General features: G+C 45.3%; 1 protein-coding gene across 5 annotated transcripts in view; it reads right to left on the minus strand.

Annotated features, from left to right (window-relative positions):
• Nucleotides 1-26,519, minus strand: part of SLC38A3 (solute carrier family 38 member 3) — a 106,689-nt gene that overhangs the window by 20,714 nt on the left and 59,456 nt on the right. For all 5 annotated transcript variants that reach the window (XM_061617807.1, XM_061617808.1, XM_061617809.1 and 2 more), the window contains 7 exons: nt 23,214-23,438; nt 22,061-22,136; nt 21,508-21,623; nt 7,041-7,114; nt 5,709-5,801; nt 5,431-5,512; nt 210-292 (listed from right to left, as the gene is read on the minus strand). In XM_061617807.1, the coding sequence (XP_061473791.1) occupies nt 210-292; nt 5,431-5,512; nt 5,709-5,801; nt 7,041-7,114; nt 21,508-21,623; nt 22,061-22,136; nt 23,214-23,320 (631 nt within the window). In that variant the 5' untranslated portion in view covers nt 23,321-23,438. The remainder of the gene's footprint in view (nt 1-209; nt 293-5,430; nt 5,513-5,708; nt 5,802-7,040; nt 7,115-21,507; nt 21,624-22,060; nt 22,137-23,213; nt 23,439-26,519) is intronic.

Here is a 26,519-nt window from a genome sequence, read left to right on the forward strand (position 1 = left end):
TGGGGGCCATTTCCCTCAGGCTGCTAAGGAATTGTGTTTATACCAAAACTGTGTAGGTGTCACAATAGTGTGGATCTCTCCCACATGATGGGCACCCTCTCTCATGACATACCCACTGAAGCAGCTGCCGGTAACCCTCCATAAATGACAGGCAAGGAAAATCCTGGGTTTATGCTTGTCATTTCCATCTGCTGCACAGGGAGACTTACCAAGTTGTTTCATGAGGGCCAGAGGGAGGATGATACTGATAGAAACCATGATGACCAGATAGTTGCCATTCATGTACCAGTCCCTAGAAGGACAAAGACAAAAGTTATACCCTCTGTAGGTCTTTGGAAGAGAAAACTCTAAAATATTTGTATTTAGTACATTTATACCATCATGTAATTCAAGACATGGGTGTCCTAGATGGTCTCCCATCCAGGCCCTGACTAGACCCAGAACCTGCTTAGCTTCAGCACATAAGACTATAAGAAGAGGCTGCTGGATCAGGGTCTGGTCTGAAAGCACAGGATGCCAGCAGAAGGCTTCGGTCTAGGCCAGTACCTGGCTGGGAGACTACCTGAGAACCACAAGTAATGACAGAGGGAAGGTGGTGCAATACTTTATTTCATTTATGTCTTTATTCATTCAAGTCTGTATACTGCTTGTCACAAAAAACCCCAAAGCAGTAAACAATATAAAATATAAACATACAATACAATCAGAATAATAAGTTCAAAATTAATGGTACACGGAATTGGGAGCTTTAAGGAGGGCAATACAGTTACAGGGGGGTGTAAATGTAAACAAAGTATTGTGGTATTGTCCTAGCCTCCCACTCACATCAGTGATTATTGGTCAAACTGAACTCACCAGAGCCTGCAGAAGAGACAACAGAGACCCTGTACATTGGACACTGAGACTCTCTGGAGAGCCAGCGTCAAGCTTGGAGTTCCCCTGCATCTCGGTAAAGGCAACCCCATCCTGCCTAGCTCAAGAACAAATAATGCTGCTCTTTGCAGTGACCCTCAGGGGACAGCTGTGGTTGTGCACATAAAATTTAACCATGTCATCCTCTCTGGATGTAGCCTGCCCCACTGACTTCCTCCCATCCTGCTGAACCTTTCCCTGTGAAAGACAGGGCCCTATAATAGCTGTTTGCCCTGTCAGAGAGCATAAAGTCAGATGAGCTTCAAGTAAGGCAAGATGCTGGCATTGCTTCTGGCTCCATGGCAGGCTGGTTTGGGTCTTTGATCTCCCCCCCCCTTCCTTCTGCCTCTTTTACTTGTCAGTGGGCATGCTCTATGGCATTTTGATCTCTCACAAGTCTTTCAGTGAGGCAGAAAGGGAAGATACAGAGGAGGTTTTAAGCAGGGGATCTAGGATTCTGCCCTGTCCCATATAAAGTGTACAATTGAAATAAATTATTCCAAGGTAGGCCCATCTGTATAACTACAGAAGGGAGCTTTGTGGAAATTCAAAATGGCACGAGAGAACTTTACAGCAAAGAGAGGAAGAGACATAAGTGTGGTGGCAGGGCATGACGAACCACTTATAATGGCATTGGGGAAAGAAATCCTACTTCCTGCCACACACTGTGAGTCTCAAGATACAGTGCACCTAGAGAACAACCACCCGGCCATGTAATTTTTTTGCCCTACTGAACTGGTAGAATTGGAGGGCAGGACTGCAGCCACTTCAGTCTTGTGCAAAGCTACCCACAAGGGGGTTTCACACGGCAGGAGGTCAATGGATAAAGCAGGGCCTACTACAGGGGCTGGAGTTCGATTCCAATGGAAGGAGGAAGTCGAATCTCCGGTAAAAGGGGTCGGGGTCCACTCAGCCTTCCATCCATCCGTGGTCGGTAAAATGAGTACCCGGCATATGCTGGGGGGTAAAGAAAGGCCGGGGAAGGAACTGGCAATCCCACCCCATATGTCTGCCTAGTAAACGTCGCAAGACGTCACCCTAAGAGTCAGAAACGACTCGCACTATAAGTGCGGGGACACCTTCACCTTTACTACAGGGGTGGAGAATCTTTTTCAGGCCCAAGGCTGCATTCCTGCAGTGGGCAGCCTCCCAAAGGCTGCATACCTGCAGTGGGAAGGCCAGAGGCAAAAGTGGGCAGAGCATCAGATGTGGCTCTTACGTCGTACAATAGGCTACATTTGGTCAGACCCCTCGAACATCCATCCATCCAAGCAAACAAGAGGCTTTATCACAGTTCAAGAACACATGCCTGACAGGCAACAGCACTCAAGGAGAGTGTGAAGCAGGGCTGCCAATAGGTCTGACTTAGGGTGGGAGCATGGCCTGGGCAGAGTACCACAGGCCAGATAGAGAGGTCTGGAGAGCCGATATCCCCCCCCCCGGTTCCTTCTCCCTGGCAGAACCTTTCCTGCTTGTATATTCTGCCTCACAACCCAGTCAGTTTTAATCTGAGAAACTTGTCATGTAAACCTGAAAGCCAGTACACCCCAGCTTGACTTGCTACCAGCTGTCCATCTACCTTGCCTATCCTTGCTGTCCTACTCTGTTTGGCTTTCAGCCTGTTCTTCAGTTCCCTCTGCTGGCTCTAGTTAAAGGTCAGGTGGAACAGAGAGTTTGAAATGACCTTTTTTCAGCTGCATACTGGCACCTCTGTTGAGCTGCTGGGATCTTGCCTCTACAATTTAAAGCAATCTCAATCTGGCCAAGGATGAGACCCGCAGAGTGACACCACCTAACCACCAGAACCCTCAGCCAAAACTTTGCTAAATTAGCAACATTCCGCCCCCCCATCCAGATTTTTTCTCTGCAAATAAGTGGACTAGATGCGTACATTTTATTTAAATGAGAATAGTTTCCCTATTAGATGCTATATTGCACAGCCAGGGAACCTGTGGCCCTCCGGGTGGTGCTGGTCTACAACCCCAGCATAACTGACCCTGGGTCATGCTGGCTGTCAAGCCTGATGGGAGTTGGAGTCCAACAGCATCTGGAGGGCCACAGGTTCCACAGCCCCTGCTATATTCTGAGCTCCCTGGCCATGCACATTTCCAGGACTTGGCACTAGGAATTGAACACCAAGGCTCAGGGGCTACTAATCTAATGAACAGGTTATCCCTTCTTAGCTAGCAGCTAAAGTAGCCATGGCCAGTTTGAGCATAAAACCACCCTAAGAACTAACTAGAGCGTGCATCACACTGAGGGAAGGAAGGATGCTGTGGTTCAACACTTGCCATGCCTCAGGTGAGTGTAAAGGACACCTGGGTGATACTTTACCCGACGACTGATTGCAGACCAGCACATTTATTTACTACATTTATACCCCTCTTTTCTTCTGTCATAGAATTCAAGGTAGTGTACCTGGGATTCCCAGGTGATCTCTCATCCAGGCAATGGCCAGACCCAGACCTGCAGAGCTTCAGCAAAGTGGCTGCCTCACATACTGTCAAACCATGTCCGGAGACTCTTTCGTGGCCTACCACCTGTACCAATTCACCACATTAGTCCCTCAACAAACAATCAGAGGAGGTTGGTGTCTTGCGTGTAGACTAAAATGCTGTACGACGAAAGGTGTGCTGGAGTCCAGCCAGCCGATTAGCAGGAGCATGACTCTGGCTGCTGCATCCAGGGCAAGGACCAAGGAGGAAGTGATGCATCGTGAAAGGATTGGAAATTCACTCTGGTTTAATCCCATGCTGAGGGTTTATTCAGCGCTGGCGTCAATCAAAAATAGTGGTGGCTTAATGCTGTGAAATCCCCAGGACAGGCTGCTCAGCAGGAGACAAATCCCTCTGCTACGGCAGAGAGGAGTTAACTAGAGCTGAGCCACAAGGAGCGGGGGATAATGAATAAAGGCAGGGGTAGATGGCCACTAGAGAGGAGAGGATGGCCAAACGGATGTAGGAAGTGGCCTTAGTAAGGGGCAGTCTGTACATTGCTATCAGGCCCTGCATTAGCCCACAATTCCGTTCCCCTGCTGGTCCAGTGCTGGGCTGATAATAGAAAGAAAACTTGCTTGCCTTGCAGCTGCCTTCTGGCCAGCTTCTCCAGCAGCCACAACCAGAGATTTCTCAGACCACTTGCCAAGAAGCAAAACACAACACAGTTCGATTGACCATGACCAGCTACCACAGCCTTGTCCCTCAGCAGCGTCTGCACTATCACTGCCTGACTCATAGAATCATAGAATAGTAGAGTTGGAAGGGGCCTTTAAGGCCATCAAGTCCAACCCCCTGCTCAATGCAGGAACTCCTGCTGTACAATCTCATAGCTATAGTTTGATCTGTTAGGAGGTGATGGGAACACATGATCCTGCTTGTGGAAAGGGCTGGACTAGATGATCTTCAAAACTTTTCTTTTCCTGCATTTAAAAAGCATTCTGTGATAACTCTGGGCAGCTTCCCAGGTTACTGTTTCAAAGTATACACCTAACACACACTAACACATATGTATGTAATAATACAAAATAAATAGGGACATAGGAACCTGCCTTTTGCTGAGTCAGTCTGTTGATCTATCTAATTCAATATTGTCTACACTATCAGTCTGCGTCTGCGTTGGAATTGCTCTTTAATATATTTTTAAACCTTCTTTTTTAATGCTTTTAAAGCTTTTTTTAAAAAAAGGTTTTTAAAGATGTTTTGTTTTATTATGTTTTTCATGGTTGTTGTGTTTTAATATATTTTGAAGTCTGTTCTTCTGATGTTTTAAAGTATTTTTAGTGCTTTCGTTTGCCGCCCTGGGCTCCTAGCGGGAGGAAGGGCGGGACAGAAATCAATCAAACAAACAAATAAATCATACTCTGACTGGCAATGGCTCTCCAGGGTTTCAGACAGGGACATTCCTAGCCTTACCTGAAATGCTGCCAGGGACTAACCCTGGGACTTTCTGCATGCCAAGCAGATGCTCTACCACTGAGCTACGGACCTTCTCCAACAGCAGGTGTGATAGGAGTATATGCGCCACAGAACTGGATTTGGCTACCAGGCTCCTTGTATATATGATGTGGAATATGTGCATTTGCCACTGCCATGGCATGTGAAGCAGCAAGGGCCCTAGGGGAGTTCTTAGCTCTCAACCCCCCAAAAAGGCAGGAGACCAGCCACCTGGGTGAGAATTAGGTAAAAAAATAAAAAAGGAGGGAGGGAGGGAGAGGGGGCTAAGCCTTGTGGCTCTTCAGGGGTCCCCCACTCCCTCATCGACACAGCTGCATCCCTCTTGCTCTTCCTTGGGGGCTCTTTGTGTCACACATTGGGGAAAAGGGCAAGGGGAAAACAAGGCAGATGGAGCAGGAATAGCAAACATCTCCATCTCATCCCAACCTGTATGTGCAGCTGAGAGTACAGACAGAAATCCACCCCATAACCACAGTACTGAGCATAGCCATGTGACACTATGGCCCACGGCAGGTTCTGAGATTTTCAGAGACACAAAGGCAGGAGCTAGCTGGAGGACACTTACGTTGTTTCACCTTCCAAGTTGAGAAAGGTCTGGATGACCAGAGGCAATTCGGACTTCACAATGTACAGGTAGCTTGACATGGCTAGGGAGAGAGACAGAAGTTACCAGGGCCCTAAGTCCCATTCAGAACTATAGGGGGAAAAGATACGTGGGAACACCATCTTGACCTGCTCCACTCCTCCCTATCCAATGCTTTCTTCTGCAAAGCCTTCCCGGGATGGAAATGGGAACGGGAGAATGGAATTGCAGTAGCTATGTCATCTCCATGTCCTCTTTACCTCCAATATTCTGAAGTGTTATAGCGATGGCAGCTGCCAATTTCCCTGGAGTGCCAAAGGCCCTGTAGCCCAGCTGTTCATAGGCTCGGATTCCTAGAGGACACCAAAAATGAAAGGACAAAGTGAGAGAAAATGACTTTCATCTGTATGAGACACCCAACTATTGGGAAAACTGAGCCTTAAGACCAACACAACAGGTCTTAAACTGATTTTACAAAGCCCCAAGTACTCAAACTGTACAAACTGCAACCATACACTAATGGTATAATTAGCCCCAATAACATATGGAATCACCACGACATTCCTATCATTGAATAATATAGCAGGAACCCTCTGCACAAAGGTACCACAAGATCTATTTTTGTGCATTGTTATGGGTTTCTTATCAGATTTCTGTGACTACTAGGGAAGGTTGCCCTGAGGCAATACCTGGACTTGACAAGAGAGTGTTGCTAGCTGGAAATTTCCAAGTGATGTGTCTCTATGGGAGCTAAGATGGCCCAAGAAGGCCAAGTGATGGTTGAAGATGACTTGCCTGGATTCCCTGCCCCCTCCCAGCCAGGGGGAGGGAACAAGATCTCTGTGTGAGAAAAGAAGACTATAGTTGAGACAGAGACTGGGAGAGACACCGAGAGCTGAGTTTGCACTCTCCAAGTATCTTAGGGTGCTGGCTGTCTCCCTAGAGATATAATGTGGGAGCAGCAACCCATGGGTGGTTGTTGGAGCATTTAAGTTGTGTCTCTGCCAATGCTCAACCTGTGTATTTCTCATGTTCTGCTTCTCCATTTGCTTGGTGTCCTTTAAAGCTCTATAAATTCTAATACTTTCCTCTTCTCTCAGCCCTGCTCCACAACAAAAGGAACTGGAATGAAAACATCACTATTTTTTTGTACAAACCCAACTATACAAATTATGTGTCTAAACAAAAGCATGTTTGAAAACTGCACATCCCTGCTTATGTCATCCTTCTGCCTTCATAGAATTTTATTCCAGGGAAGGCTTCTGCTTCCCTCTGCTTCATATATTGCTTGAGCGGAGGGACAGTGAAGGCATTCATCAAAAGTAATGGTTGGCAGCACAATAAATCTTTGGGCTGAAACATAGGAAGCTCCTTATACCGAGTCAGACTATTGGTTCATCTAGCTCAGCATTGTCCACACTGGCAGGCAGCGCCTCTCCAGGGTTTCAGGTAGGGATCGCTCTTCTACTCGGCAAACTCTGGAAACTGAATGAGGGCCAGAGATGGAGCGACACAGAGGAAATGTAACAAATGTGAGATGGGGCCGAGTTTCAGCTCACTGTGTGGCTTTACTGCAGGTTTGTAGTACTTACCAACAATCCCTGAGGATTTGAGCAGCAAATGGATAGAGTAGCTGGACAGCAGAGCTACAGCAGTCAAAAGGAATCTAGAAGAGGAAAGCAGTGACACCTAAATTGCATGGCCAAAGAGGTGGTCAGCTGGGAAAAGAAAGACAGACTGGGTCGGGAACCTTGAATCTTTCCACTGCAGCATCTGGATAGCTCCAGAAGGACCCAAGGCTTTCTTGGGCTTTCTGCAGGAGCAGCTGAAGCACGTCCCAACTACATCCGAGCCTTTGGGCAACAGTCCCACAATTCCAAAAGCACTCAATCCCATCCCATCCACATGAATTAGAGGGGGTGTGTGTATGTAAGACATCCTTCTTGCAAGGGGATATTTATGCTGCTATGTTTTGTTTTGAAATGGCTAGATGGCTGCAGAAGAATGCCCACCCTCCAAAGAATTAAGTTACCTGTAGTGTTTGAAAATTTTGCACATTTATGTGAGAAGTTAAGCTAAAAAAAGGATTTCCAACATAGTACCAGCGTATTGTTGTTCTGATGACTTCTTGTATTTTATTGTACTTTTATTGCATCTTTTCTTGTGTTAATATGTTGCTCGCTGCTTTGGAGGCCTTTTAGGCTAAAAAGCAGGATATCAACAGATAATAATAATAATAATAATAATGACAGGGGATTTGTGTCGCTTACTGTCAATCTCATCATAAGCCATATCCAGTGGGTGCCCATGATACTTGCACAATCACAATTCAAACAGCAAATGTTGCTGTAATAAATCCACTGTTCAGAGGAAGAATAATATTTTCCCCAAGAACAAAATATTCCTCTCTTCGTGCCTGGGAAATGGCATATCTCCACAACAGAAGCACAACTTTGGTTGTGCAGAACAAATGAGAAAATGTGCATTTAAAAAGTCTAAGTAAAAGCCCTGCAATACTTTGCAGCTTTGTCATTCAGTTACGGTGTTTACTCCCAGCTGCTAAAGCTAAGCTCATAGAGTGGGGTGGAGAGAGGCAGGAGACAGGAGTGGAAGGCGCAGCTCAGTAAGAGCATTAACCTACTGGCAAGCACCATGCACTGGCTCCCCTGAAGATGCACATATACTGAAGAGGCTCTTGTTAATCACTAGCATGGCAGCAATACCCTTTTGTTATGTAACAATTCATTTGTTAAAGGTGAGTAATTCTGTCCGGAGGATAAAGTATTGGGATGGACGCCAGGACAATACAAAGAATTGTGCATGCACACACATATACACACTTACCATCCTCATCATATTCAGTGAAGCATTAATCACCACACACACACACACACGGACAGAATCATGCTTTAATAGGAAGAGGCAGACTTCTTTGCTCAAAGCAGGAGCTTAGGCACGGTCTTGATGCAATGTTCTCACACTAGGAAAAGTTACTTACTTCTGGGTTTAGGTAAAAAACAGAGATGGAGAACCTGTAGCTCTTCAGATGTTGTTTGACTCCAACTCCCATCAGCCCTAGCCAGCACAGCCAATGGGCAGGGATGATGGAAGTTGTAGCCCAACAAGATTTGGAGGACCACAGGACACCCTACCCCTCCAAAAAACCCTTGCTCTAAAACATCAGTCTGCTCCTAGGTAATCCATTCAAGGAACATGCTTAAACAAGGGACTTCCATCAAGTTGAAGGAATGGTTGTATATATTTCTCTTCTTGCTACCGCAGGTAAAATCCTTGCAAGGATCCTCACAAATCGCCTCCTACCAATCTCAGAGGATGTCCTCCCCGAATCTCAAAATGTTTTCTGCCCTTCCAGGGGGACAGTGGACGTGATATTCACTGCATGACAGCTTCAAGAAAAATGCAGGGTGTAGAATCAACCTTTATATATGGCGTTTATTGATCTGACTAAGGCCTCTGATCCTGTGAATCGAACCACTCTCTGGACCATCCTTCTGAAAACTGGATGCCCTCATAAATTTGTGAATATTTTGTGACTCCTTCATGACAACATGACAGTGACAATTTTGGGTAACAATGGCTTTCAGAGCAATCCATTCAGAGTCGGATCAGGCATCAAACGGATGTGTCATTGCTCCTACCTTATTTGCTATCTTCATTACTATGATTCTACACCTTATTGAGGGGAAACTTCCTACTGGTGTGGAAATCACATATCAAACAGATGGAAAGCTTTTTAATCTCAGTAGGCTTAAAGCAAAAAGGTAATGTGAATCTCTATCACAGAACTTCAATATGCCAATGATAATGTAGTCTCCACGCATTCAGAGAAAGATCTTCAAACGATCCTAAATGTCTTCGCAGAAGCATATGGAAAGCTTGGGCTCTCACTTAATATTAAAAAAACCAAAGTGCTTCATCAACAGGTGCGAACTAGTCCCTCTGTAGCACCATCAATCCAGCTTAATGGTGTGACGCTGGAGAACGTTGATCACTTCCCCTATCTTGGCAGCCAACTCTCTGTAAAAGCTGACATCGATGCTGTAATTCAACATCATCTGAGCTCTGCGAGTGCCACATTCTCCTGAATGAAGTAGAGTGTTTAAGGATCAGGATATTCGCAGGGAGAACAAAATGCTTATTTACAAAGCCATTGTACTACCAACCTTACTGTATGCCTGTGAAACATGGACCATTTATAAAAGCTACTCCCAACTTCTTGAAAGATTCCACCAACGCTGCCTCCGGAAAATTCTGCAAATTACTTGGGAAGACAGATGGACTAATGTTAGCGTTTTGGAAGAAGCAAAGACTACCAGTGTTGAAACAATGATCCTTCAACATCAACTTCGCTGGACTGGCCATGTTGTTTGAATGCCTAATCACCGTCTTCCGAAGCAGCTACTTTACTTCCAACTTAAAGATGGAAAATGGAATATCGGTGGACAGCAAAAGAGGTTTAAATATGTTCTTAAAGCTAATCTAAAAAAATGTAACATGAGCACTGAGAACTGGGAAGTCTTGGCCCATGAAAGTCCCAAATGGAGGTCGGCTATTATCAAAGATGCTATGGACTTTGAAGAAGCACGAATACAGGGCAAACAGGACAAACAAGCTAAGCAGAAGGCACATCAAACAAATCCTCATCGCGACCATCTTCCATCTGGAAACCTATGTCCTCACTGTGGGAGGCTGTGTGGATCCAGAATTGGCCTCCACAGTCACTTACGGACCCACTGTTAAAGATCTTATCTTGGAAGACAATCTTACTCGGCCACAAGTGATCGCCAATGAATACCAATATTATAAACAAAACCTCAAAACAGGTAACATCAGGTGGTTATTCTCTAGCAGGAGGCCTCAGAAACAGTGCCATGTTAGTTTTTGTTTGGAATGAGACATCCTGTGCCCTGGCTAAAGAAACAGTGGCTTGACAATTGGGGACAGACAGATTGGCTGCCTCAGTACTGTCCCTGCCTGAACTTTGCTGAACGCAGTCAAGCAACAAAACAGAAACTCTCCAGGGCAGCTGAGCATTGAATTGCTCCCTAGGCTTTGGGAAGGCTGCACAAGCCCAAGCTTTGCCCTGACAACCAAGTTGCTCATTCTGTATGTGTGAGCTCAGTGTGTCAGCCCTACACAACTTCTGAAGCACAAGACAGATCACTTCAGCAAAAGCACCATCTCCAAACACCACCAAGCTTCAGCATTATTGTTTTACCCTTATGAATATGCAGATTAGACAGATGGAGTAGCTTAAAGAACTTGGTAGAGGGCAAAATAGAAGATCACACTCCTATCAAGACATAAGTAGAGTGCAGTACAAAATCCAGTGGCCTGATGCTGAATCAAGCAGCAGTTACAGAATTCCATGAATCTCAGTGTTCACATAAAACAAAACAAGGAATTCAACCAACACAACACTGCTCCTGTACAAATCCCATTGAAAAGGAAGGAAAGTTTTTTAGGCTTTTGTTCATAATTGTGCCCTCAATTATGGGTCTTCCATGGGATTTTGAACCACATATATAAATCCCACCCCATTTTCTAAGATCATCCAAGAGAGCCCAGCTCAAAGTGCCCCCATTTTCTGAGGTGAGAGAGGTGGCTTTGAGATAAAAGGTCTAATTGATGGTTACTCCCTTGTTCTGGAATCCACTCCCCAAGGAAGTCCCAAAATGTCATCATTACTGAGCTTTTGGGAGTTGGTTACAACTTGACTTCCTAAACTGGCACTTGCTGCTTAGTTGCATTGCTAAGGATGCTATGGACTGGTTTTACTGGGCTGTTACTGATGATCTGGTTTTATTCCATTTGTTGCCACTTGAATAGTTTCATTTTATTTGTACGTTGCTTTGGGAGCTTTTGGGGAACAAGGCAGGATGGGAAATGAAATGTGAAACTTCATTTGTGAGAGGAGAGGAAGCCTGACATTCTATTTATCTCCTGTCCTTCCCAAGGATCTCTGGATAGGCTTACTCTGGTGCTGTTGGGGGCTGCCTCCAAAGTTTGCTATTGTTAGGGGCTGCAACCCTGAGTGCAGAATGCAGTGATCCACTTCCTGATGTGGTTGTCACTAGAAGCACACTGCAAATCCTAAGGCCACTTGGCCTCAACGTTTCCCCATATAACCTGTGTGTATCTCATTCATTTCATTCTAGTGTTCACAGTGACATATCCAAAGCTAAATCTGATTATGTGGCAGGGGATGCACAGCCACCTTATTAAGGCTGACCTGGCTGGGAATCAACGCGAACAAGGCTCAGTGGAGGCTGGTCCATTACAGCAAATGGGGCACCATCTCACCAACCTCATTCTGCCCTCCGCCAGTCCCCACCTGCCTGCCTCCTTCCTTACAACCAGTCCAGGGGGTGGCCCTGGCTGTCAGCCACCTCCTCCTCAGTCTCAGTGTTGCATTTGAAGAATTCACCTGGGAGGAGGATGGAGGCAAAGCCAGAATTAGTTGGCTCTGGCTCCACCAACTGCCAGCGTCCCTGTTTTCCACCCTCCCAGTCTCAATGGGCACCACCCTCCACTGCCATCAAGAGCTGAACTAGGGGACATGCGAAGGTCCCAAAAATGACAGGGAAAACCTGTTCATGAGGTCATTGCCTATACACTATTGCAGGGAAGGGAAATTTGAGAAGGAAAGTTGTGAAGAGAAAATAACAAAAACATGACTGGAGCAGAAGAGTGGTAATTGGGTTTGCTTGTTACATAAGAACATAAAGAAGAGCCCTTCTGAATCAGACCAAGGCTCCGTCTAGTTGAGCTTTCCACTTCAAAGATCAATCCTCCAGGTACCTGTGAAAGTTCTCAAGTAGGACATGAAGGGGAAAGCCTCCTCCTATTTGTTTGTCCCCAGCATCTGGCAATCAGATGCATAGTGCCCCTGAACACGGAGGTTCATGTAGCCATCAAGCTACATGGCTAACAGCCATGAATTTATCTCATTCTTTTTAAAGGCATCTAGGCTAGTGGCTGTCACCGAGCCTCGGTGCATTGAATTCTGTTAAAAACTGCACTGTATGAAGAGGAAATTTTTGTAGCATTATTACGAGGCTTTCTGAATTTGGCATAACATGATGTTGCATCATGTTGAGTCAAAGGAGCAGGAATTTTTGGAAAGGGATTTCTGGGTAGGTGGGTGTTGATTCTGTGTTTGGGGCTCAGACTCCACCTCTGCCTTGTACTCAGTTTGTGGTCTTGCGTTTTGCATGCCTCCACATAGTCTAACATGCAGAAGCCTCTGAAAATCTGAAAAGGCATTCTAGTCATGTTGTTTGTCTCCAGTATCAGTTATTCAGAGGTACACTGCTTCTAAACATGGAAGTTCTATTTGGATATCATGGCTGATAGGAGGGGCTTCCATGGGCAGAGCAGGCAGAACATGCTTTGGGTAGATGGAGCTGAGGAAAGATTAAACTTTGCATTAGTAGCACCACCACTATTTGGAGGCATCAGCTGCTATTACCTGACAATGTGGGAAGGAGCCAGACCAAAACAATCTCATGCCACCAGCATTACATGAGAAAGGGACCTCAGTTTCCATGGATTCTCCTTATAATTTGTATGTACAGAGTGTCTAAGCTGAAGATGTTGTGCCTCTCCAAGGATGCTGGATTGCTGACATGCTACGACTGACCACTCTATTCCCAGTGGCTACGGATAGTTCCCCCCCCGACCTCCCCCCCCCAGATATAGCTTATGATGCAGAAGAGCAGGTCCTTTCCTCTTAGCCCCTGGCTGGAGGCAGCTGCCTCTGTCTGCTGCTTTCCTTGCATAGTTGAGTGGTGGCGACATCCCAGAAAGCGGAGGAGAAAGGGAAATTGATAACAAATGAGGGGAAAGCCAACACCTGTGGATGGCTGCAGTGCTCTTAGAGTTCTCAAACAGCAGAACGAAAGGTTTAATTGACCTAGCAAGAGGCCTCCTGGGCAGCCAGGAGTTGGCCCTGCCCTCCATCTCATTAGCTTTTCAAGCCCCAGGTAGCAACACCGTGTACTGAGCCCCAAGCGAGCCAGGGGAAGAGTGCTCAGCAAGGCTGTGTTGTCGTGTGATCTTCCCCTTTTCTGTAGGGCACTGGCAAGAAAGAGAGGTAGTGTGTCTATGCATACACTCAGCAAGAAGGCTGACAGAGCCACCTCCAAGGGCCCTGTCTCAGATCTGCGTACTTCTGCCTGAGGTTCTTTCCAGTTTGCAGGCATCACCCGTCTCCTGTTTGAGAGCATTTTTAATGGGCCTAGAATGACTACTGCCCCCTACAAAATCTTTGTTTCACACCAACAGCATTCTAGGCCCTGTGCAAAAGTGAGAAGTCCTTTGGCCTCTACCCTCTGTTCCCACCACTATGACCATCTTTGGAGTCTCAGTTTGCTGTCATTCCTTTCTCCATCCTTGGCTCTCTGCATCGAAGAGGTACATTCTGTGCTGTTCTCTGGGCTCAGTCCCTCCTGGCTTTGAGGCAGTAGAAAAAAGGAAGGATGGAGCATGGGAACCACTGCAGTAGCCCACACTGGGGAGCCTGACTGCCTCAGCATCAAACCCTCCCCTTTCCAAATCATCAATAGGCTACAGTCTTGTGCTTGCCCCTAGGCAGGAGGCCCTAACCTGATCCAGCCCACCTGCCGCTGCCCCCATAGTACAAGCCTAACAAGCCTCCTTCCCAAAGCCTGCAATGCACACAGCCCAGCTGTTTTCTGATTCAGGAACCACCATAAGAACATAAGAACATAAGAAGAGCCTGCTGGATCAGGCCAGTGGCCCATCTAGTCCAGCATCCTGTTCTCACAGTGGCCAACCAGGTGCCTGGGGGAAGCCCGCAAGCAGGACCCGAGTGCAAGAACACTCTCCCCTCCTGAGGCTTCCGGCAACTGGTTTTCAGAAGCATGCTGCCTCTGACGAGGGTGGCAGAGCACAGCCATCATGGCTAGTAGCCATTGATAGCCCTGTCCTCCATGAATTTGTCTAATCTTCTTTTAAAGCCGTCCAAGCTGGTGGCCATTACTGCATCTTGTGGGAGCAAATTCCATAGTTTAACTATGCGCTGAGTAAAGAAGTACTTCCTTTTGTCTGTCCTGAATCTTCCAACATTCAGCTTCTTTGAATGTCCACGAGTTCCAGTATTATGAGAGAGGGAGAAGAACTTTTCTCTATCCACTTTCTCAATGCCATGCATAATTTTATACACTTCTATCATGTCTCCTCTGACCCGCCTTTTCTCTAAACTAAAAAGCCCCAAATGCTGCAACCTTTCCTCGTAAGGGAGTCGCTCCATCCCCTTGATCATTCTGGTTGCCCTCTTCTGAACCTTTTCCAACTCTATAATATCCTTTTTGAGATGAGGCGACCAGAACTGTACACAGTATTCCAAATGCGGCCGCACCATAGATTTATACAATGGCATTATGATATCGGCTGTTTTATTTTCAATACCTTTCCTAATTATCGCTAGCATGGAATTTGCCTTTTTCACAGCTGCCGCACACTGGGTCGACATTTTCATCGTGCTGTCCACTACAACCCCGAGGTCTCTCTCCTGGTCGGTCACCGCCAGTTCAGACCCCATGAGCGTATATGTGAAATTAAGATTTTTTGCTCCAATATGCATAATTTTACACTTGTTTATATTGAATTGCATTTGCCATTTTTCTGCCCATTCACTCAGTTTGGAGAGGTCTTTTTGGAGCTCTTCGCAATTCCTTTTTGTTTTAACAACCCTGAACAATTTAGTGTCATCAGCAAACTTGGCCACTTCACTGCTCACTCCTAATTCTAGGTCATTAATGAACAAGTTGAAAAGTACAGGTCCCAATACCGATCCTTGAGGGACTCCACTTTCTACAGCCCTCCATTGGGAGAACTGTCCGTTGATTCCTACTCTCTGCTTTCTGCTTCTTAACCAATTTCTTATGCACAAGAGGACCTCTCCTCTTATTCCATGACTGCTAAGCTTCCTCAGAAGCCTTTGGTGAGGTACCTTGTCAAACGCTTTTTGAAAGTCTAAGTACACTATGTCCACTGGATCACCTCTATCTATATGCTTGTTGACACTCTCAAAGAATTCTAATAGGTTACTGAGACAGGACTTTCCCTTGCAGAAGCCATGCTGGCTCTGCTTCAGCAAGGCTTGTTCTTCTATGTGCTTAGTTAATCTAGCTTTAATCATACTTTCTACCAGTTTTCCAGGGACAGAAGTTAAGCTAACTGGCCTGTAATTTCCGGGATCCCCTCTGGATCCCTTTTTGAAGATTGGCGTTACATTTGCCACTTTCCAGTCCTCAGGCACGGAGGAGGACCCAAGGGACAAGTTACATATTTTAGTTAGCAGATCAGCAATTTCACATTTGAGTTCTTTGAGAACTCTCGGGTGGATGCCATCCGGGCCCGGTGATTTGTCAGTTTTTATATTGTCCATTAAGCTTAGAACTTCCTCTCTCGTTACCACTATTTGTCTCAGTTCCTCAGAATCCCTTCCTGCAAATGTTTGTTCAGGTTCAGGGATCTGCCCTATATCTTCCACTGTGAAGACAGATGTAAAGAATTCATTTAGCTTCTCTGCAATCTCCTTATCGTTCTTTAGTACACCTTTGACTCCCTTATCATCCAAGGGTCCAATTGTCTCCCTAGATGGTCTCCTGCTTTGAATGTATTTATAGAATTTTTTGTTGTTGGTTTTTATGTTCTTAGCAATGTGCTCCTCAAATTCTTTTTTAGCATCCCTTATTGTCTTCTTGCATTTCTTTTGCCAGAGTTTGTGTTCTTTTTTATTTTCTTCATTTGGACAAGACTCCCATTTTTTGAAGGAAGGCTTTTTGCCTCTAAGAGCTTCCTTGACTTTGCTCGTTAACCTTGCTGGCATCTTCTTGGCCCTGGCGGTACCTTTTCTGATCTGCGGTATGCACTCCAGTTGAGCTTCTAATATAGTGTTTTTAAACAACTTCCAAGCATTTTCGAGTGATGTGACCCTCTGGACTTTGTTTTTCAGCTTTCTTTTTACCAATCCCCTCATTTTTGTGAAGTTTCCTCTTTTGAAGTCAAATGTGACCGTGTTGGATTTTCTTGGCAATTGGCCAGTTACATGTATGTTTAATTTAATAGCACAGTGGTCACTGCTCCCAATCGGTTCAACAACACTTACATCTCGCACCAGGTCCCGGTCCCCACTGAGGATTAAGTCCAGGGTTGCCGTCCCTCTGGTCGGTTCCATGACCAACTGGTCTAGGGAATAGTCATTTAGAATATCTAGAAACTTTGCTTCTTTGTCATGACTGGAACACATATGCAGCCAGTCTATGTGCGGGTAGTTGAAGTCACCCATTACTACCACATTTCCTAGTTTGGATGCTTCCTCAATTTCATATCTCATCTCAAGGTCTCCCTGAACGTTTTGATCAGGGGGACGATAGATCGTTCCCAGTATTAAGTCCCTCCTGGGGCATGGTATCACCACCCACAACGATTCTGTGGAGGAGTCTGCCTCTTTTGGGGTTTCGAGCTTGCTGGATTCAATGCCTTCTTTCACGTATAGAGCGACTCCGCCACCAATACGTCCTTCCCTGTCCTTCCGATATAGTTTATATCCAGGGATAACCGTATCCCACTGGTTTTCTCCATTCCACCAGGTCTCCGTTATGCTCACTATATCAATGCTCTCCTCTAAGACCAAGCACTCCAGTTCTCCCATCTTGGTTCGCAGGCTCCTAGCATTAGCGTACAGGCACTTGTAAGCAGTGTCTCTCTTCAAGTGTCTTTGGCACTTGTGGTTAGGCCTGTGGTAATTTTGCTCTTCTGAATTTATATCCTGTGCCCCTGCTCTCACAATGCCTACTTCTAGGCCTACCCCTTTTAAAATTTCATCATTTCTTTGGTTTTTATCCCAGGGGGGAGGTTTATTCTGAACCGGACCTTTCTCAGCTCCTGTCGGGTTTCCCCCCTCAGTCAGTTTAAAAGCTGCTCTGCCACCTTTTTAATTTTAAGTGCCAGCAGTCTGGTTCCATTCTGGTTCAAGTGGAGCCCGTCCCTTTTGTACAGGCCCGGCTTGTCCCAAAAAGTTCCCCAGTGCCTAACAAATAACAAACAAACCCTTCCACCCGACACCATTGTCTCATCCACGCATTGAGACTGCGAAGCTGGGCCTGTCTGGCTGGTCCTGCGCGTGGAACTGGTAGCATTTCAGAGAAAGCCACCTTGGAGGTCCTGGCTTTCAGCATCCTACCTAGCAACCTAAATTTTGCTTCCAGGACCTCATGGCTGCATTTCCCCATGTCATTGGTGCCAACGTGCACCACGACCACTGACTCCTTCCCAGCACTGTCTACCAAACTATCTAAACGACGGGCGATATCCGCAACCTTCGCACCAGGCAGGCAAAACACCTTGCGGTCTACAAGCCCATCACACACCCCACTGTCTATGTTCCTAATGATCGAATCACCCACTACAAGGATCCTTCCATCCCCTGGAGATATATCCTCGGCACGAGAGGATAGCTGCTCATCCCCCAAGGAATGGGTCCCTTCTAAGGGATCGTTTTCCTCTTCCTCAGCTGGATGCTCTCCTTCCCCGAGACCATCGTTGTCCATGATAGCAGGAGAGCTATCATCGTTGGAGTGGGACACAGCTATAACGTCCCTGAAGGCCTCCTCCACACACCTCTCTGCCTCTCTCAGCTTTTCCAGGTCCGCCACCTTGGCCTCAAGGAAATGAAGTCGTTCCCGGAGAGCCAGGAGCTCATTGCACCGAGAGCATACCCACGACTTCTGTCCAACAGGCAGATAGTCGTACATGCTGCAGGTGGTGCAAAACACTGGAAAGCCCCCACACCCCTGCTGGCTTCTTACCTGCATAGTTTTGTTTAAGGTTCATTACGTCAATGGGTTGGAGACGGCGGTTTAGTTGAGGTCAGGGAACAGATGGGCAGAGTGGGGGGCCCTGGCCTCCTCGCCCTGCTGCCGAACTTGCTCTGCTGCTTAACTCGCCTTGACGCTTCGTCAGCTGGGGCTCCCTCTAGCTCGTGGAGCAGCCTTGCCGATGACCTTAGCTTGGGGTCAAACAATGAAGGAACACTCAACTTTTCTATTCAGAGGATTTGAGCTCAGAGTCCCCCACCTCACTGAGCATCCAACTGCACCTCACTCCTTAGCGTTGCAGTTTCTCATCATGCTAAGAAGCACAATATATGTACCTCATCTATAGGACAATGCAAATGAATGCCCTCCAGTTTTACTATAGCAAAACTGTTAAGCTGCATAAGAAACTGTGCATTTCTTCTTTTTTCAGCTCCCAAAATATCCAGATTTTCACACTGTTCACACAGATTTGTACGGTGTAAATCCCAAAGACTTTCATTTAGAAAGAAAGCTCCGCAATTAAAAAAACCCTGTAGTTTTAGTCTTAAAAATGGAGCAGAAATGATTGAACTGTAACCATTTATCAGGATTCTTCAAGATCTTCAATGCGTTTATTAGTGTAATTGTTTCTGTATAAGAGGACTACTATTTGCTTCCCACTCATCCCCAATTCTGAGTTGCCATTTCTTCCCCATCATCAAATACACAGATGTGCTAAGGAATGGCAATTATAAGTTATCCTCCCAGTATAGTGTTGACTGGCAGAAGGTTCACACCATTCCACTTCCTGGCACTTAATTTAAGGGAAAATAGTTCTTTAACCTACCCTGTGGGGAAAACATATGTTCTCTGTGTATATTAATCTTGTAAGCTTTCTTGACCAAAGGCCATCCTCTTATTATAATGCCAGGCCTACTACATTGAAAAGTGAAGCTTGCTGTGATACAAGCATTGCCCTAGGATGCATGCAGACAGGATTCAGAGGGATTCCTCCTAATTCCCCCTCCTGCCTCCCTGATAGGATCAACTGTATATGTTACACTGATTTCTTTAAAAGTTTCTCTCCTGGGTGAACGCTTTGCGCAATTTGAAATGTAGATAAAATGCTTTTGGATCAGTTCGCAACTACCAGACTCATGAGACTGTGGCCTGGTACAGACATAGCAATTTCAGGCCAATAAAACATGGTTTGTCAGTCCAAGAACAAGGCTTATGCACTCTTGTGCCTCTCCTCTTGCACGTTGGGCTTTGGTGCTGACATTGTGGCTTGTTTAAATTACAGCTCCCATTACATCCAAAGCCAAACCAAGAAACTGTGGGTCCTGGTTTCATATTCTGTTTAATAAGCAGGAAGTAAGCCACAGTTTCCTGATTTGGATGTAATGGGAAACTGTCATTTAAACAAGCCACAACGTCAGTGCCGAAGCCAAACATGCAAGGAAAGGTAAGGAGACAGCGTACAGACACATGACTTGGGGTAGAAACACACTCCCTGTTCTGCCAGTTCCAGTGCGACCCCACTCTCTCTTCTGAAAACAGGAGACACACAATGCTAGTCAAATGCTGCCCCTTTTTACTGTAAAACCTGGTGGGATCAGCTTGAGTGCATAAAGAGATTTTGCAACTGATCAGCAGATCAACCCATTCCCCCTCCAGCTGTGGCTAATGGAAAATACAAGACCAGTGAGTTCACAGCCTTGTTCTCAGGCTGATAAACCATGCCTCATTGGCCCAAGATGGTTAAGTTGAACAAGGTCCATTATCTATGTACAAAATTTGGGATAGTTCCACTAAAAAAAAAAAACAAAGACATCAAGATGGGCAATTTGCGTGTGACATACAGTGTTTGTTCACTGAGTAAAAGTAACAACTACCTGTCACTAGAGAAGTAAGTTACCATAGTTCCAAAGAAGTTAAGTGTCTTGGCCAGATATCGATTTTTCCTTCTCTAGATGAAGGACTGAATAGAATGTTAATGACTGACACATATGGGTAGAGATGGGGAAGAAAGTCAGGTCAGGTCATATTTTAATGCAAACCTGCCTAATTTGCAGTTCCTGCAACCATCCGAGAAGTGAAACTCAGCTATCATTCAAAATTCATGTTTCTCCAAATTTTGCAATGCGTTCTCCAGCCAAATAATGTGCGCAAAAACATATATACAGAGGGACATAACTATGCGTATATTGGTGAAAATAACATATAAAAATACATTATATTAGGGAAAATGGCTTTCAAAAATGTACCTAGGAGAAATATGCATTAAAACGCTGGCGAAACTTCATGAGGACTTTTAAAAATATGTATCACAAACTGCTATGGAGAACTGAACTTAAGATTGGAAAAATGAAAATCTGGGAGAAACTGAAATTGACAGATGTGTCCATCTCTACATGTGGGTGCTGCTGGGTTTAATCTACATGTGGCACTTCTCCACATTTCATTTTATTTTAATTACAATGATATCTTACCTTTCTTCTGTCATGGAACCCAAGGTGGCATATGTGTGATTCCAGGCAGCTTCCCATCCTGGCACTGACCATACCCAGACCTGCATAGCTTCAGTAAGGTGGTGGCCTCATGTGCTTTCAGGCCATACCCTGGGGCATGGTGGTTATTCACTATATCTTTTGGAAAACTGTTTGTTTCTCTGTTCGCTAGGCATTTGGACACCTCTTAAGATACCATAAAACAAATTTTGCACGATGGTTCCCGAGATCAAGGAGTAGGTTTTTGTCTATGCTTCCTTAGATACAACCAGATACCATTTCGAATAAAGATGGCAGAACGAACCGTTGAAAACTGCCCTGATTTTTTTGTTTTGTAGATTTCCCGAGCAATACTGGGTACAAGGCTGCTAGTAGCATATAAAGCCATTTGCTACATGACTTGCTCCCATCGCAAGAGCTTCTATGCAGCCACTGCCACATGCAAAACCAGCTCAAACAAAAGAAATAGAGGAGAAAGGGCAGGAAACTGGTTAGTAGGAAAGGGATGGTTGGTGAAATCTTTACTGAAGGTGCATCACAGCAGTAACATTAATACTTAATTCATGAGGCAATATGTTCAAAATAATCCAGAAGGAGAGCATTTAGAGCAGGAAAAGAGTGCACTGTGCAAGCTATTTGTGATATATAGGGGACAGTACAGATATATTCTTAGCTCTTCTGATGTTGGGAGTGGCACTTACAGAAAGAGGAGGATGCCAGTGTTGGCCATAGCATATGCTAGACCAAGGATCCCACTGCCCATGATAGCATTGCTGAGGTTGAAAACGGACATCCCAAAAGAGGTCTTTCCTTCAAACTGCAAGGGAAGTAAAAGAGAGAGATAAAGAATGAGTCTGCTGGGAAGGAGTGGGTGCTACTGTCTTATTTCCTTCCCGACCCCTCTGTGGTCTGCAGGCAGGTTCCACTGCCACAGACATAGCTACCTTCCCAACCCCCTTGCCTCTTGAATTGAAATCTACAGGGCCAAATGGCTCCCTGTGAAGGTTGGATTTAGCTCAGAGATCACCTATTCCTCTACTGGTATTCCTCTACTGGTGGGTAGCAACTGATAATGGATTACTTTTTGGAACAAATATTGTCTAACCTATTTGCATAATATACAGTGGCTTTGCATACTGCACTGCTCTGACACCTTAGCAATTAAGAGGCCCAAGCCTCTGCACTGTGCAGAGATTTCTGGATGAAAATGTATAAATTGCAGCCAGCTGCCCAGATCAATGCTTCAAAACTTACATCTGTGAAATGGGTCTGTTTCTTTTCAGCACCATGTGGAAGGAACTCCTCCATCTCTGGCTGGTTCTCATCAAATCTGGAATAAGACAGTGGGAAAGGACAACCCATATTAAATTAATCAGCCTCCTCTGGAATGTTTCCCTACTCAGAGCTCTGGAACACTGGATGAGAACATGGGATGAGTAGGCTTGTAGAAGGTCCTCTTGTATCCCTGATGTGTGTTTGCTTAGCCACACTGGACAGATGTTAGAATCTTCAACAGTCTTTCCATGTAATCAGTCAAAATGTGACCCCAATTATATTTTAGCCTTTGCAGAGTACACTCATTATTTATTTATTTCATATGTTTATATACTGCTTAAGTGAGTTAATAAAAAAAATTATGAAGAGAATACAGGGCAAACAATTAATCCATAAACATAGCTCATCTTAAATACAATAATACAATACAATACAATACAATTTTAGGAAGGCAAGAACATAGCGGCACACTCTGAAAACATCTTAAGAGGGAAAGCCTGCCACAACAGATGTGTGTTCAATTGCTGTTTGAAGCTCATCACATTTTGTGTCTCCCATATTGCAAGAGGGATGGTATTCCGGAAGGTCAATGCTACTACAATGATGCTTTTGAGAAATCTTAAAAGTTTGACTGGGTGTATAACAGGCAAAATGGTCAGCTGCGTATCCAGCCTTGAGTTGTTTAGGGCACGGGTTCCCAAACTGTGGTCCGTGGACCACCAGTGGCACATGAACTTCATTCAGGTGGTCCACGGCATGACCACACTAAATATTCACATTGATTTTTCATTGTATTTTTATTGCTTCTTTTATGTCTTATATTGTATTTTATTGTATTACAATTTGAATTCTATGAAATGCAAATTGCAATGCAATAAAATACAACACAGGAAATTAAAGAAGCAATAAAAATACGAAAAATCAGACATCTAGCACAGTGCATTACAATTGCTACTACAACTGGGAAAAAGACTCCATTGAACAAACCTCTCCAGCCTTGAATGGAAATGCAAATGTAACCCACATCATCTTGAAATACTGAAGTATCAAGTAAGGTTGTATTATCTTCAGTCCAGCAATCTCACTCTTTTAAGTCAGATAGGCCAAGGTTGCTATGTCAGTGCTGGCTCACCTGTCATTCCCCACAGAGGGGACAGATGAGGCATTTAACGCTGAGTGTTTCCCATTCGGCACCAGTTCTACCATCTCTGTCTGGATGGGGATCGCCGTGGAGTTCATCTCTGCACTCTGAAGTGAGTGCCTTCCCTTCTTCCCCGGCAGTGAGCTTTCAGAGAAGCAGCAGGCTACAGTGTGGAGACGGAATCTGCTAATGGTGGCCTCCTTAGTGGTGCTGTGTCTGCAAAGAAACACCAATCAATCAGATATTTGCCCTGATGAAACAGAGATATTAAAGGCCTAGCACAGGGGAGTTGGAGATGCCCAGCCTAGGAGAAAAAAGTAGGCACTGCTGTACACATTCAAGGATGGTACACATGTACATAAAATTTCACAAACCTCAGCTAGAAGATTATGAATGAGAATTATTCCATTCCTAATTATCAGTCATTGTCCAAGTGTTGTCTACTTGGAATCACACCTCAGCAACTGCTAATCGCAACAGTGCAATCATTCACATGGACTTTTCGTATTTCCACCAGTCACAGTGTAGAGAAGGGCAGCAGGACCCAGAGTCAAGCCTGAGCACCAAACAGCCCAAGAATGCTAAGATCTGTAGTGTGTAAGTTGCTTTCACAATTCCCCATTGAAATAACCTGTGCTGCATGTAGCCTGACACTGTAAGAGTGCAGGACCTCCTGCCACAAGAAACCTCATTCCCTCCCTGGAGTTCTCTTTCACTGCTTTTCCTTGTCAGCCATATGCTTCCCTGGACTCAAACACGCTTGGTCAGGGCCAGCATCAGAGGTCAGCATTACAGCGCACCTGCCAAGGCCCATACACCAGCAGGGGCCCCACTGCTGATCCCCAGAACCCCCTGGCCCTTCTCCTCCTCTTTGCTTTTCTGTCTATTCACCTACCATATCCAAGTATGCAAAAGTAGTGACAAAAGCAAGGCAAAGGAGTACCAGCCTCCACTTGCCTTGCCCTCTCCTTCTCAGCAATGATGAAGATTGGGCCCAGAGGGAGAGGGCAAGCAAACTGGCAGTGGATGATGCTAGCATGAAGAGGGGGGCACTCAGGACATTTTGCCCAAGGGCCCCACAAACTGTGGAGCCAACACTGCCCTTGTTTGGTCACTGCTCATACCCATTCCCTATAACATCCTCGTCCTGCTTGCACCCCATATCACATCCCCGTTTGTACAAAGAACACCTTTTGTGTTGTTCACTGATGCTGCAACCTTTCCCGAGCTTGGTTTGCTCCCTGCCTCACTCTCCATCCTTGCATCGATGAGCTGCTCCTGTTCCTCCCCTCTCCGTGCTTGTTCTCACAGGAAATTGACCTCCGCCTGCCTGAATGGCCCTTTCACAAGCTACCTCTGTGCCCATGGAATGAAACACAGTTCTAAATGTCATCTTAGAAACTCTCCTGGCAATTTCCTATCAGACTGCAGCAATACGCCTGACCAAGCTTAGAAGCAGGAAATATGCGTGGTGTTTAATCTGTGGAATGAGTGGTACTTCGGAAGTCATGCCCCCTGAGCTAGGTAACTCTCTAAACCTAGATATGTGGAGGTGTAGTTAACCAGAGTTCAAAGGAAAGCAGACTGTACATGGCTGCAATGTTCTCTTATTACTGAAATATTCTAAGACTGGAAGCTGGTCTCCCTACAATTGAGGCCTGCATTTGGAAATTAAGAATAAGGTTATGGTTAAAACTGCGGTTCTGCCCCGTGGCCTTGGCCCCGCTGGTACTTTCTGACTCTTATCGATCTAAATGGCATAAGTCTTTGATTGAGAAACTTGCAAACCTTGGCTTTTCTCCTCCCGCGATTTCCATGCTGGGCTACTCTAAAGCATGGCTGGCTATATCACAACGAATCATGGATGCAGAATTACAAAGTCATGATGACATTCAAGGATGATTCCCTTTCCCACACCAGGGGCTTTGCGCTCCCGCATTACTTCAGCTCGCTCCCTAATGTGAGATACAGAAAAGCATTTACATTGGCGAAGTTCGACGTGCTCCCATCTGCTCTTTTAGAGGGCAGATATCGGGGAGTCCCCCGTACAAAGCGATTATGCCCTTGTGGGATGGGACAACTTGAAACAGTAACCCATGTACTCTTAATCTGCCCTTTTTATCATGATCTCCGTCTCCTACATATAACTCCAATAATCAACTTGATTCCTGGCCGGGACCTTTGCTTTTACACCACCTATCTTCTATCGGATCAATATACTCAAATCACGTGTAGTGTTGCAAGATTCTGTGCTATGCCAATCATCCATTCCAGAACATTGTTAGCCCAACTGCCTACACAGCCATGATTATAGTTAGCAAATGTATGATTTTTAACCAGTTTTATATGATGTTTTATATTGTGTACTGGTCTATGACCGCAAGAATAAATTCAAATTCAAATTCTTATTACTGATAAAAAACACGTGGTAGGCCTAGTCCCTGGCGATTCCTCATTGAAAATTGCCAGTCCTTCCCGCAGCACCCCCAGGGTATTCCATTTTTCTTCCCTCTGTTGCCAAATGATTCCCATGAAATGCCAGCCTATTTTTTTTTCTTTTTAAAAAATTGTAATAAGGTCATGTGTTGTTTTATATTCATATCCCACTCTTCTTCCAAGGAGCTCAGGGTGGCAAACATCATTCTCCATCACCTCTACCCTTTTATTTCCACAACAACCGTGTGAGGTAGGGTTAGAGTGTGAAATAGCAAATGGCCCAAGGTCATCCAGTGAGCTTCATGGCTAAGCAGGGATCTGAACTTAGGTCTTAGCCTTCATCAGATACAGTTACGCCGGACGATGACTCTTGCCAGAATTGTGCAAACAAAACTTTTCTGTTGGGCAAAATTGATTTCTCTGTTGCTGAATATGGCATTTTAGAGTGCAGAAAGCACAGCATATTGACTCAGGGAATTTTGTCTGATCTCCTGGTGATCAAAAAATAAAAATCAGTAGCATTTGAGCAAACTCTGCAAGAGGCACAGTAACAGCTCTACAGAAATATCTCAAGCTGTCAAACTGTTTTATCTCTTGCTCCAAAGTCTCTCTCTCTCTCTCTCTCTCTCTCTCTCACTCACTCACTCACTCACTCACACACACTCTCTCCACTCCTTTAGGAGCATCAGTACCAGAAAAAAGGCAAAAACAAAGCATGAATGGGTAAGGTGACAAGTGCTACTGGACCTTCTGCTGGCCAAAACACAGGCATTGCATGCACATACATGCACACACACACACACACACACACACAACCCCCCAAGCCTCACAGTTTTGTTTGTCAGCCAGTGGAACAGAATG

Source organism: Rhineura floridana, chromosome 3, assembly GCF_030035675.1.
Source record: "Rhineura floridana isolate rRhiFlo1 chromosome 3, rRhiFlo1.hap2, whole genome shotgun sequence".
In the NCBI taxonomy this organism is placed as follows: domain Eukaryota; kingdom Metazoa; phylum Chordata; class Lepidosauria; order Squamata; family Rhineuridae; genus Rhineura; species Rhineura floridana.